Here is a 12973-nt window from a genome sequence, read left to right as displayed (position 1 = left end):
TGAACATTCGAATAAAATTTAGAAACGTCTTTCGAATTCGATAGCATAAATTATTCGACTACTCAAATCGCTTTATTTAGTACCTGCTTGCGTGCGTTGCCAACATTTAACATTGAGTTATATATCCGTATGTTGGTATAGCTTAAAGTATTTTTATCTGTGACTGAACAGAGTATTCAAACTTCCGACCAATAGTAATCACTTATTCGTGGCGCCAAGGAAGAACAATAATGGATACTAGTATCCCAAGGTAAATCATTAGAAATTTAAATTTGGTTATAATAACGTTTCGTTTGAATAACTTTGTCAGATGTGATTGTAAGTGGCTGGTATGACTTACAGACGTCTGACAGGAAAATCATAACCTATTTGAAAGTAGTGTTGCGATGTCTATTTAGATGCCCTTGCGAGAATCGTTAGATTTTTACAGGAATGAAGAATTTCCTCATATTATGCAAGAATTTGAGGTTCTCGCGGCAGTGAGTACGAAGATAGTTGTCTTCTGTGTTGTATCATCATGTAGTCTGGTAGACGTTTACTAAAGTTTCAGAGGCCCTTGATGCATCATCCATCATCTGGTGGAGGCATCAAGGACGTAATGTAGCATTTGTAAACTTCTACTAGAATGCACGGCGCTACAACCTAGAAGGCAGCCATCAACAAATAGACATATTCAAGACTTGTAAAATCTGAACATTATATTGTGAACTTTGCCATTTCTCCATTTGAGGTTATTTAATGCCAGCCTAACATCCCACAGCAACATTCAGGGTAGTTACTGGTTGTTGGAGAAGTATGAGGTTCAGTTTTCTGTTCTTTAAAGAGAAATATGAACTAGAATTAACTGGTTCAGAGTAGGGTCAGAAAGCATGGCCAAGTGATTATCAACAGCCATCACTTACAGTGGCAGACTGTTTTCTTATGCTACAGAAATGTGTGGAATATCTGTCCTTTCCACTAAATGATACTGGTCTGTGCAGAAGCAGACATGAGCCAGACTAACTTGAACAAATGTGTTCACTTGCAGCTTGGAAGCATCTCGTGACACTGTCAAAGTATTTGGTTCCAGTAACGGACCAGAGGGTAGTGTGGACATAGCGATCAGAGACCTAGGTGAGTTGCCCCAGCACAAGCTAGCTCACATTGCAAAATGGGCATTTCCTGCACTTGATGAATTTTGTGTGAATGTGCAACATATGTATCTCAGATTAATATTCCCCACCATCCATGTTTCTTTCTGTTACTTCAGGATATCAGAATGGACAGCTAGTTTCAGTGGGACATAAGCTATGACCTTGAGTTCTTGACTCAAGTGGGTACTACATAGTAAAGGGCCATAGCTCATGCCCCTCGAAATTAGCTGTATTTAGGGCATAAAGTAAGAATGTGGGCCTTAAAAATTAAACTATGATGTGGCAATACCTGCATTCAAGGATATTTCAGAACTGTCACACAGTTCATTTAGGCCCTTAAATAAAGTGACCCTTGAAGCAAAGCAAACTATGGCATTACAAAATTTAATGTATATCTGACATACCAATTTTATATGAAATTAGTTGTTGGGTTGCTGCTTGTAACAGATGGGAAGACATTGTTGTGTCGTTTTAAATAAATTTGCTATTTGTGTGGGAAACCAGTTTTGTGCAAGAATGGGCATGGTTACAGTTTTTCTGATAGGCTAGTGGTAATTATGTGTGTGTTACAGCCATCAACTTCCAGGCAGAGATGTCACAACAGGTCAAGAAGTTTGCAGGTGAGGTGGAAGCAGCTGCCCTGCAAGAGAATGGGAGCCATTTGCAGTAAGTTCCTTGTCTCTGCATCCAGTACTAGCCAGTTCCTGGTAATAAAACCCAAGGGTTAAACACCGCCGGTATCAGAGCCCACCATCGGACGCAGTTGCAAGCCAGTTCACCCAACTCATAACCTACTTCTCAAAGATCCATCTTAATGTCATGCCCCCATTTCAAAATGCCTACTTTCCAAGCGGTTTTGCCACTGATATTTCTTGTACCTTCCATCTAGCTAAGTGTACAATCCAAGCTGAAATATAACAAAAATCTTCTCAGCTAATTCTTCATGTAATTTTGTAATGAACATCATTTCCATTACTGTTGTTTTCTGCTTCAACTTTGTGTTGATTTTGGTTTTGTGATATGATATTGTTTATTAACACATGGAGCAAAGTACTTCCTGTAAAGTTAATAGTCACTTAGTCTATTATGGAACCAGAAATTCATTACCATGTCAGATGATTGCCCCCCCCCCCACTCTTTCCTCAACAACGTCAGTCAAGTCTTCCCGCACTATTTTCTTGAGGTCCATTTAATATTATCCTCCCATTGATACGTAGATCTTCCAAGTGAAGAGTGCAAATTGTGAAGCTTCTCATTTTGCTTCCTCCATCTTAGGTCCAAGCACTCCCCTCAGCACCCTGATCTCAAACACCCTCATTCCATATTCCTCTCTTAATGTAAGAAACCATGTTTCACACCCATACAAAGCTGTTAAAATTATAGTTTTGTGTATTTTAATCTGCACATTTTAGTTCAATTCTAAAGGGTTTTGACAACGGTAGTTTACACTTAAAATTATTCTTTGTGAGGACTTTTTCCATCATCTGTTCTTTAAATTCACAGAGGCTGGTTCTGTCTCCGTCTTCAGGTGAGAGGTACCTACTCTGTTGGGTCCCTTAAATAGAGCTCGATCTGACAAAGATTAATTTTAAGTGCACATTTTAGATATCACACAAAAACAAAACGTTCTGGATACCATGGTACCAAGCAAAACTTTAATACCATCGGCACAGAGCAAACAACACCGGACATACCTGGTGTATTCTGAAGCTATTATGATAAAGCATCTCCTTGTTTCAGACCATTCTCAATATGAAACAAATGCTTACCTTTATGGACTGAACTATAGGTTATGTTTAAACTCGTTTAATGAATTTACTGAATTCATTGTGGTTATGTCTTAACTGAATTACAGGCGTTCTTGAAGTGTATAAATAGTTGATGTACTTTCCCATTGTACTGTCACTTCTTTTTCTCCTGTATCACACGAGTGTAAATATCTGATCAGTAGTTCTTCAGTTATGTCAGAATCCACACTGATGGTTTCCAATAATTTCATCTGCATGTGGAGTTAACCTTGAATGAAGAACATTTTGTGTCTGGTTGCTAATAACAGTGATATTCCTCATCCTGTTATAACAGTTGTCTGTGATGATCACTGCCTTGAAGGTGTTAGACCTCAATATTGGTTGAGTGGGAAACATACAGTTATGAAAAATATTCCTGTGGTTTTGCTGGGAAATTAACTCTGGTAGTAGAAACTCAAGTCTCAATTGGTTGTCATCATGTAATGAGCAGCATTATGCTGTGATGCCTGTCTTGATTTGAAACCACCAAGCTCATTTTGTTGGCAGCTCTGTAGGGCACAGGGACATGCAGCTACAGAAGACAGAGCTCATAATACAGATTCAGTCGATGGCTGCGTTTATAACAAATAAGCTGCATGAACACCAGCTGATGGAGAAACTGGACCCCGTGCCATCTGCTTCACACTGCCAATAAGTGCACACAGATTCCCAGTGTCATATCAACCTGAAACGATTTTCCTGTAAAACAAGTTGTGATACAAAATATTTGAAACGGGTAGACTCAGCTCTACCAACGCGTAATCCGTGTGCCTTCATAACATGCATTTAAACCTCAAGATGAGGTAAAATGAAAAATTTGAAATTTTATTTTGATCAAGTTGAGAAACAGTAACTGAAAACTAATACTGAATATCATGACTAGAAAATGTATTTATATTCACTGATGTGCCTTATGTCATGTTTCAAGACAAACAATAAAACTGCTTCGACTGGAATGCTTTTCTGTGTACACAGGCACTAACTTCAGAGAAAATATTGTCCTGTGTTAGTATTTACTGTATTGTGAATTACAAGAAATGGAAATCCTTCCTCTAAGCTTCATCCAGACTGGATCATGACCCACCAGCTGCAGCTTGGAAGCAGTGAAATGCGGTGGTTTCGTTTCTGCACCAGAAGCAGAAATGTCTGGCATGACATAAAAAGTGAATATGAAATTCTGATGATGCAATTAGTTCCTCATTACTACTCTGTCCTAATACAGGTAAACCTTAATTTACGCTGGGGATGCGTTCCTGGACGAACCGGCGAAATGGAATCGGCATAAATTGAAACTCTTTTTATAATGTGAATCAATGGGAAGTCAATGACATGCTCCGGGACCCAAACTTTGACGACTTAAGTTCCTCAAAAATTGACTTTGCCTTATCCGTGATAGCAATTTCAGTCAAGGGAATGTTTTTTCGATTCATGTCATCCACCCATAGCAACAGTAATTTCTCCATTCTTTCTAAAAGTTTACTTCTGCTATAACTCACTTGTGTTGCATTTACTCTCGTAGCCTGTTGCATTGACTGTTTTATCAGTTTTTGTAAAACGTTATAAATAATAGTAAATTTTTTTCTTTCACTTTTTGACTTGCTGGTTTCAAAAGCAGCATTATTCTGAATTGGCGCAAATTGAAGCGGAACAAATCGAGGTTTACCTGTATAGTGTTTACTTTGCCCACTCTTATAATATAATGTGTGTCTTCTAAACATATTCCTGCAAGGGTTCACATCCTTCATTTGGAAAACCAGTGGTTGCCAAGCACAAGGTAAGGTTTCCAGATGCTTGAACTTTTTTGATTTCATAAACATTACAGTTGTACATACACCACTGCCCATTGAGAGGTACATTTGAGGACTGGTTTATCATTATACAGGACTCACTTGCTGATCATCAGGTGACTGAGGTCCTGTTATTACTCCAGATACATTAAATAACTGCTCTTTCAGCTTCTCAAACTCATGAACTGCTATATATATATATATATGTGTGTGTGTGTGTGCGTGCAGATTACTCAATGCACAATAGATGTATATTTAGTGTAAATTGTGAACATGCAATATAACAAGCAAAGCACAGTTTGAAAGATAAGACATGGATGTGAAGCCCCAGAAGTTTATGAATCTTTGTCATGGTTAGGCCTGAGTCATAATAGAAGCTGTATTCAATGCATCTACAGCAGAGTTACAGATGAATTGCAGAACATTTACATGCTATCAGAAATGATATGGAAGTACCACAGCGAAGACTGAACTATGCACTTTACTTGCATAACTAGTTTGTGGGTGGAAGGAAATTGCATATACTATGTAAAACAAACATATTACCAGCATGATCTGAGGCAGTGAACACCAAAGTGCTGCCACTGGGAAATAAATAGATAAGAAGGACGTGGATACAGCAAAGGTTTCAAATCCAATGCCACTTTGTGTGCATTTAATTTCGTACTATAATATTTTACGTCCATACATGTAGGTCACAACTTGCTTTCGTTTGGTTATTCAAATTTATCGCCCTAGAAGTCGATCGTAATAGTCGATAAATTTCGTGTGATTTTGACTGTCGTATTACTGGGATCCCTAGTCAGTGCTGAACAAACCCTACTGTCGAGCAAGCTAGAAGTTGGATTTCGTCATTCGAAAGTGGAGAGAAATACTCCTGCTGACTGTGGCGTTTATTTAGACTGACTTTATTCGTTAAGGCAGCTTGGGTACAAATTGAATCAAGCCGAAATTAGTGTGAGGTCGCTGTAATTCGGTCTGAAAGTTAGGTTAACAAATCTGGTCGGCAGCCACTTCACGAAACATGGAGTGATCATGAACGTAGAAAATAACCGACTGCGGACATTTGAGGGCTGGCCTGCCAATGCTGAGGTGGAACCCCAGCGCATTGCGAAGGCAGGCTTCTTCTCTACGGGCCGGGGCCTAGAGGTTCAGTGCTTTTGCTGTGGAGGAAAGATCTCGGAGTGGAACTATGGTGACCAGGTGATGGCCCGGCATAGAGCCCTGGACCCTCAGTGCCCCTTTGTGAAGAATCCCATTCAGTCAGGCAACGTGCCAACGATCCCAGGTGACTCACCCGCGCCTCCGGGGAGGAGCAGTCAGCCAGATGGAGCGGGGCCCTCAAGCTCGACTGTGGGGGACACTGGAACGTGGGACCAAGGGACAACGTACCGCAGTGAGGCCGCCCGCTTAGAGTCATTCCGCTCCTGGCCTATTCCTTTCATAGTGGCACCAGAACGACTTGCCAGAGCTGGCTTCTACTACCTCCAGCAGGGGGACAGGGTTGGTAGCATGACACTGGTGTTTGTGAACAATTGTCCTGAGCTAGTTAAATCCAGTTCACAAGTAATTTACCTAAAATACTTTTTAACCTTCATTGTACTGCTTATCTAGCCATTGTTCTTGCTGGATGGGTATAATTCCAGGCATTTAATACACTGATTTGTTTATTATTTTTCAGAGTAGGCTCTGAAGAGGTTTTCCATATGAAACTATTCATTTTTGTTTTTCTCCTTGTGTACTACATATGCAGAGTGCATAATCACATTCTGTTGTGTGGTTCACTCGCAGTTTCAGTAGCGTCACTACGTGTTATATCTTAACTGTGTCCGGGCTCCACACATTTGATTATGGACCAGCCTCAGATTACAGCCTCTGCAGTCAGTAAATTATTGTGTCTGTTACACAGGTACAGTGTGCATTCTGCTCAGGTGTGGTGGGACACTGGGAGGCAGGCGACGATCCCAGCAAAGAGCATCGGCGCCACTTCCCCTCATGTCCTCTGCACTTTAATGTCCCTGTTGGCAACATTCCCCTGGGGCAGTCTAATGATAGCGTGCAGCAGTATCAGAATGCCCGTGACGGCTTTGCTCTCAGAGAATTTCGGCCCTTCTCGGCTCCAGAGAGGATTGTCGTGTCGGGGGGTACAGTGAGCAAGCAACATGACTTCACCGAGCTGGGCATACAGACACATCGTGGCCCAAGGCATCCCAAGTACGCAACAGTAGAGTCTCGGTTACGAACGTTTATAAACTGGTCGCCCACCGTGCACCAGACGCCTCAACAACTTGCTCAGGCTGGATTCTACTCTGTTGGTAAGTCTAAGGCTCGCCACGTGTGCCATAATGAAGTTCACTTGCGTTTGGGACTCCCTGGAATATGGCATGGCACGAGAGTCACGAGCGAGGGTACTTTCTGTGTCACAGGTCAGAGTGACCAAGTGCGATGCTTCCATTGTGATGGTGGGCTTCGGCACTGGGACCCCGAGGATGATCCCTGGACTGAACATGCCAGGTGGTTCTCGCAGTGTGGATTCGTGCTTCTTGTCAAAGGGGATGAGTTTGTGCAGCAGGCCCTCATCCAGCACCCACCAGTGCTTCCAGTCTGTGTGAGTATGTCACTTGCAGCTTCCTTGTGTGGTAAGGTTAGTGTGAACTGAAATGCCTTTCATTGCCACACAGAAGTTACTTTCTGCTTGATAACAGGAGAAAACAGAAGGTCCTTGAACTTCACAGTAACAACATTTTACCTTCTCATGTTGAAGTCATTCTTTATTAAGTGTACAAAAATCACCCAAGTTTTCCAATGCTTGATGATGAGCGAGGTAGCTCATTCAGTATAGTGACTGGCTACGTGCTGGGCGATCAGAGTTTGATCCCCGACAGCAGAAGAAAAGCTGGGAAACATAAGGCTACAGTGAACAATAGAATTCTCTGTTATAAAATGTAGCATAAATTTTAATCCAGTTAAATCATCAGAAATAAGTGCAGGTTTGTTGTTTTAGCTTAAAAAGAGATATTTAAAAACTTTCTAAACAATGAATGAAGGTCACTAGTCAAATAAACACTGCTGAAAAATTAAATTGTAGTGTTTATGTGATTAATTTATAAAACTTGCAAACTTTGACTAAACTTTAAATTTAAGATGACTCTTTTTTGGTAATTACTGACAGGTGTCCCTTTTCACACAATTTGTGGCTGTGTTGCTCTGAGAACTCAGAATGTGTGATGTCCTGTGCAGGGAGAAGAGAGCCACAAGACACAGGCTGTGGATGTACGTCACAGGGTGCGCAGTGTCACAGAGGAGGAGCTCCAGGGTCTCATGAGTATGGCTCCGGCTCTTGTGAGTTTGACATGCACTCAGTGCCAGTTGGTAGTAATTCAGTCACTCATGATAATAAAACCCATGTTCATTCAGCTCATATCATCACACTCTGCAGCCATAAAATTAATTTTAATATTATCAGTGACTTAACACTCCTATCTCCAGTGTGGAAACATTCCATGGTGTTTACCATCCAAAATTTTGTGTAGTTCTCTTGTTTGCCAGTAAATGTCCCTTTTGAGCAGTCTTAATTCATAACAGTATTTGGTAATTAATTTTCTCCACTCTGCCATCTGTACATAATTGCCTTAAATGTTTGTTAAACATTTTCAGTTTTCCGTCTTGACAAACTGACCATTGATCTCCGGAGTGTTTGAAGTACGATCTTTGGTTGCTACAGTGAGAATTGAATGAAGGATCTCTTGTTACATTGAGCTACCATATTTTTTACCTTGCTGAGAGAGATGGTTTAGGGGTCTGAACACTGGGCCACTTATTTGTGTCCCCAGGCAGCTCTGCAGGTAGGATTAGATGCACCGCGAATAAAGCTGGCTCTCCGTCATAAAATGGAGCAGACGGGCATGCCGTTCACGACGTCTGACGCACTCATCGCGGCCGTGTTGGATATCCAGATGAATGAGGAGACAGTTTCTGCAGCAAGTAGCAACAGTAGTAGTAATAGTTCAGTTAACATTGCCAGCAGGGAGAGCGAAGGAGAGGATGACCAGCAGAGGTGAGGATTTGTCGTGTTAGTCGCGTGCAAGAGAAATTCTTAAGTGTGCTTGTTTTTCTGACATGCAATTTCATCTGCAGCAGTTCCCCGCTGAAAGTTTCCCGCTCGATGCCCATGTTGTCGGACCAGCGAGAGGAGAAACCGGACAGAACGAAGCTGCTCACAGAACAGTCCAACACCAAGAGCATGCCACACCTGCTCTCAGCAGGTAATGACAGCAGCAAAGCCAAAGGTGAGTGAAATGATTCTCGAGCGCTAACCACGTGTCTGTATTAACGTCTGTTACGATGCACGACTGATTGATCAGCAGATGATGGTGTGCCACCGTCACTTGAGGAGGAGGTGCGGCGGCTCAAAGAGGCTCGGTTGTGCAAAATCTGTATGGATGAGGAAGTGGGGGTGGTGTTCCTGCCATGTGGACACCTGGTGACCTGCGTGAACTGCGCACCCAGCCTGCATGACTGTCCGGTGTGCCGGCAACTCATCAAGGCCACTGTGCGAACCTTCCTGTCATGAGGTGAGCTGCGAAGTACAGCATCCTGGGCTCACGGTGCGCAGATTCTGTTCAAATTAGAACATTTGTAAATAAGTTTCAGATTCTGCCTGCATTCAGTTTTTTTAATGTAAGTTCAGAGTTTTACGCCTTGGCCGTGTTTGTAGTTGAGACTTTAAAAAAAAATCTATTACCATATGTTGATTCAGGACGCTGTGTTAAGTGGCATTACTGTCGCTACCAGTGTGTCCAACAATTTTAGTGTAGCGTGTTGAAATGTACTGGGTTGGGATGGTCATACCAAATTTCATGAAAACTGTTTTACAAGCTGAGAGTGAGATGAGACACACACACAGACTATAAGTTGAACTCATAAACCTATTTTTTCCATAAGAAAGTGGAAAGTAATCTAAAAAAAACTGCTTAAATTATGCGTCATATTGTGGGATGTATCGGAAAGGATCTTTAATGATGTGGTTGTGGTCTGTTTTGAAATAATATTCCTGCATTACGTGGAGGGATTGAGGAAAATCATGAACAAGCTCAGCCCTTTGTATGGGTAAGCTGTGATTTGTGATTGAGTGCATTAAGAAAAGTTTTTTAAAAAAAGCACAATGTGAAGGTATTTGTATCTAAGGGGAAGTCCATGCCATTGCATAATAGCAAACTTTCCGGTTTGTACATGCAGATTGTTGGTGGGGAAACCTGCCAGAAACTGAATGTTGCAGAATTTGACTTTGTTTGGATGTCCATTAAAAGTATCTTGCAAGGATATGAACACACGAGCTGTTTCATGACAGACTCCAGTGATGATGTGCATTTTTGGTTATAGTATTGAACATGCAGATTCTGCCCAAGAAGCAAGTTTTATGTCGGAGTCTACCATGTAATGCCGTGTTCATATCCTGGAACAGTAATACCACAGTACCACTCTGTTTTGTTTCAGGATTGCATCAGTTTTGCCAACCCATTGATCTCGTTGCAGCTAGTTTGTACTGCTACAATACTCGGCCTAGTTCTGTAATTTCCAATGCCAGGGCTCCTCATCTTAAATAAGGTTAATTTTCATTTTTGTTTGTTAACGGGTCTACCTTTGTAATAATTTAGTCATACTCTGTGTCAGCAGTTGGTAGGAACTTTCCCTTCTCAGTCCAGTGATTTGTTGCGTATTAGTAAGTCATGATTATTAGAAGGAACATGCTCCTATCCGGGTAGTGGTTCGACCGTAGAAATAAAGATGGCAAGAACAGACAAATTAAAAAATTGTGAGACCCCAATCTGAAGCCAGAATGCTGTAATTGCCCCCATCCCTACTGACTCTAAAGAGAGGGGACAGTCAGATCAAATTTACATCATTACTTTGCACCTCAGCTGTTTTATTATGCACATTATGACAGAGCATCAACAGCGTGCTTTATGTAACAAGGTATTTGAGTTTTGTGCGTTTACCTGTAAGTACCTTACAATGGCTGATGTTACAGAGTAGCAATTATTTGCCTTTGTGGTCGTACTGAGGACATACGTCTCGGTTGCACAATCACGAGAGCGCATCTCTGTCTGATAGGATGTTGTTTACTCGTAAATGAACAGTGTGACTCAGGCAGGACAAGTTTAGTACGCACATGCGTTCACTGCAAAGCGCCGTTGACTGGCGGGCATTTAACGGCACATTGATCGATGCATCTGTTGCCGCACTCCCATAAAGTAAAGTCATCCTAGTTCTGTTCAGTTATTGTCAACTTATGGCCTTGTTCCTGTAGTTGCTCGCTGAGTGAAACTTTTGTTGGTGAAATTTGTAATTCTGTCTCATGACTCTTGTGGCGCACACTTTTTATCGCCTCGCCTTCAGGATGTGCAGAGAGCAAGGAGATGCTGTGTACTGGTGCCACAGCTGAGCCATAAGGACGAGAAGGAAAATTCTTAGCTGTGGTGGTGACAGAAGGTGATTGTATTACTGTAACTGTGATTTCTATATTTTTGTAACAATGCTAAACTAAAAGTGTGCACGTCTCCATGACTAATGGGGTTTGATTTCTTCCCCCGCCGAACTTCATCACAATCATCTTGTTTCCCCTTCTGGCATGTGATCCCTTGTCATGTAGTCGGCTTCTATTTACTTCACACGGGAATTTCCATTTTGCTAAACTTCCTTGGTTTTATTTCCAGTCACTTGTACCTAAATGTTTTGCTTTTCGGCAATACTTGCGGTGTTGTCTTCTACTTGCCGCAGGAAGTAGATTCCATTTAGAAGACGTTTCATAGAGAGACGGCGTTGTCGTCTCATGACTCATAACATACTTGTATGGTTCATATTGAGTCCGAACAGTTTGAAGCAGTTCATATTTTGTGACTCTTATGGTTTGTGAGGGGAGAGCCGATAGCAGCACTTCCTGAACCCACTCCCTGCATGCTTCATCCTCCATGTTACAACATAATTTCTTTCCATTTTTAACATTCTTCTTTGTTCATGGTCTTTGTCATTTTTTAATGCAGTAACGTCCTTTTTCATTCTGCAAGAACTGGGAATCATTTTTCTGTTTACACAGATCAGTCATCAAGTATTGATTCTTGTCTTTACCAGATGGCGCTAATTTCTGTCTGCCATGTTTTTTCTTTTCATTATTTTACATGCAGTGATACAAATTGCTGAATTTTTATTTCAAGTTTTCTTCGGTGAATATGTAGGTAACTTCTTGGATCTCACTGTTAACATGAATGTGGTTCTATTCTTTTAATCTGATAACGCAGTAAGACAAGAAAATACTTATAAGGAAAATTACTGTGTACAGTATTGAAGTAGATGTAGAACATTTCTGACATTTACAAACGCCATCTCAGTTCACATACTGACTGTGTTTAAAGTGAGCACTGTTGGGCAAGATAATAATTGCTTTGCCTGAATTTAATCAGACTTCGGCTCTGCAAGTCGCCCGACTGATTGAGCTGCCCCACAACGGACCAAACTCGGTTCAACACTGCTGTCTAAGGACTCGGCGTGGCCTGTCTTTATTCCCTTGTTTTGTTCTTTAATTTCCCTTGCCTCATGCTTCTTGAAGTTGATAACCCAAAAGCCAGGAATTTGTCCATTGACTGTTAGTTAAGTGTCTGCATCTTGTACCAATGTTTTTATTTTGTATTGTACGCTGAATGCATGAAAATATGATAAAGTTTGATTTGAACCTCTTGAAAAGTTGCATTGACGCGAAACTCACCCGAGAGGTTTCGGCAGAAATCCCGCCCTCCCAAGCACCAGATTTTCTCAGAACACATTACCTAGTTTTGGACATGTCAGGGTTGTAACGAATTGTAAATAAACAGATGCAGTCTACATCCTACAGATAGTGGCAGGGAAGTAACAGCTTGGTTTAGAGGTCCATCAGTTTGCATCAGTCCAGGTCTTATTCAGGACCATGCCAAGATCTGCCTCTTACACACTGGGTAAATGCAGTCAGACCATTGAGTCATGGTTTTGACACTGTATTGGGTTATATTTCTATATTCCCCGTATGTCTATATGCTATGGTACTCAAATAGTGGCCAGGTAGACCCAATACAATTTGCAAAAATCTGGATCAGTTTGTGTGAGGGCATACATGTAGAGCCTGGTGGAGGTGAGTGGCTAGCATCCTTTATCTCAGCTCTAAAATGAGTGTCACTGCTCAAAGTTAGTGCTTTATCACATATGACAATACCCAATAGTAATGTGTTTATCTTAT

General features: G+C 41.4%; 2 protein-coding genes across 9 annotated transcripts; both read left to right on the top strand.

The window, feature by feature from the left end:
• The first annotated feature begins 131 nt into the window (after positions 1-131).
• LOC110838935 (uncharacterized) lies at positions 132-3876 on the top strand. Of its 3 annotated transcripts, none has more exons than XM_022082610.2 (4): positions 132-250; positions 1028-1113; positions 1706-1799; positions 3428-3876. In XM_022082610.2, the coding sequence occupies exons 1-4, from the start codon at positions 231-233 to the stop codon at positions 3573-3575; spliced, it is 348 nt and encodes a 115-aa protein (XP_021938302.2). In that variant the 5' UTR covers positions 132-230; the 3' UTR covers positions 3576-3876. The 3 variants fall into 3 exon arrangements, with proteins under 3 accessions (XP_021938302.2, XP_087204429.1, XP_087204428.1); XM_087348303.1 differs by lacking the exons at positions 132-250; positions 3428-3876 and adding exons at positions 329-479; positions 2637-3016; XM_087348302.1 differs by lacking the exon at positions 132-250 and adding an exon at positions 335-479.
• A 1609-nt stretch (positions 3877-5485) lies between these two features.
• On the top strand, positions 5486-11274 carry Diap2 (Death-associated inhibitor of apoptosis 2). 6 transcript variants are annotated; one of them, XM_022082601.2, is made up of 8 exons: positions 5486-6210; positions 6617-7022; positions 7134-7315; positions 7948-8049; positions 8541-8764; positions 8848-8972; positions 9072-9281; positions 10204-11274. In XM_022082601.2, the coding sequence occupies exons 1-7, from the start codon at positions 5743-5745 to the stop codon at positions 9278-9280; spliced, it is 1716 nt and encodes a 571-aa protein (XP_021938293.2). In that variant the 5' UTR covers positions 5486-5742; the 3' UTR covers position 9281; positions 10204-11274. The 6 variants fall into 6 exon arrangements, with proteins under 6 accessions (XP_021938293.2, XP_021938291.2, XP_087204348.1 ...); XM_022082599.2 differs by having other exon boundaries at positions 5487-6210; positions 8848-8996; XM_087348222.1 differs by having other exon boundaries at positions 5487-6210; positions 8845-8972; positions 9075-9281.
• The last annotated feature ends 1699 nt before the right edge of the window (positions 11275-12973 follow it).

Source organism: Zootermopsis nevadensis, unplaced genomic scaffold, assembly GCF_977971745.1.
Source record: "Zootermopsis nevadensis isolate Lab colony 2312 unplaced genomic scaffold, Znev_1.0 Znev_ptg000012l, whole genome shotgun sequence".
In the NCBI taxonomy this organism is placed as follows: domain Eukaryota; kingdom Metazoa; phylum Arthropoda; class Insecta; order Blattodea; family Termopsidae; genus Zootermopsis; species Zootermopsis nevadensis.
This window is presented reverse-complemented; position numbering and strand designations above follow the sequence as displayed.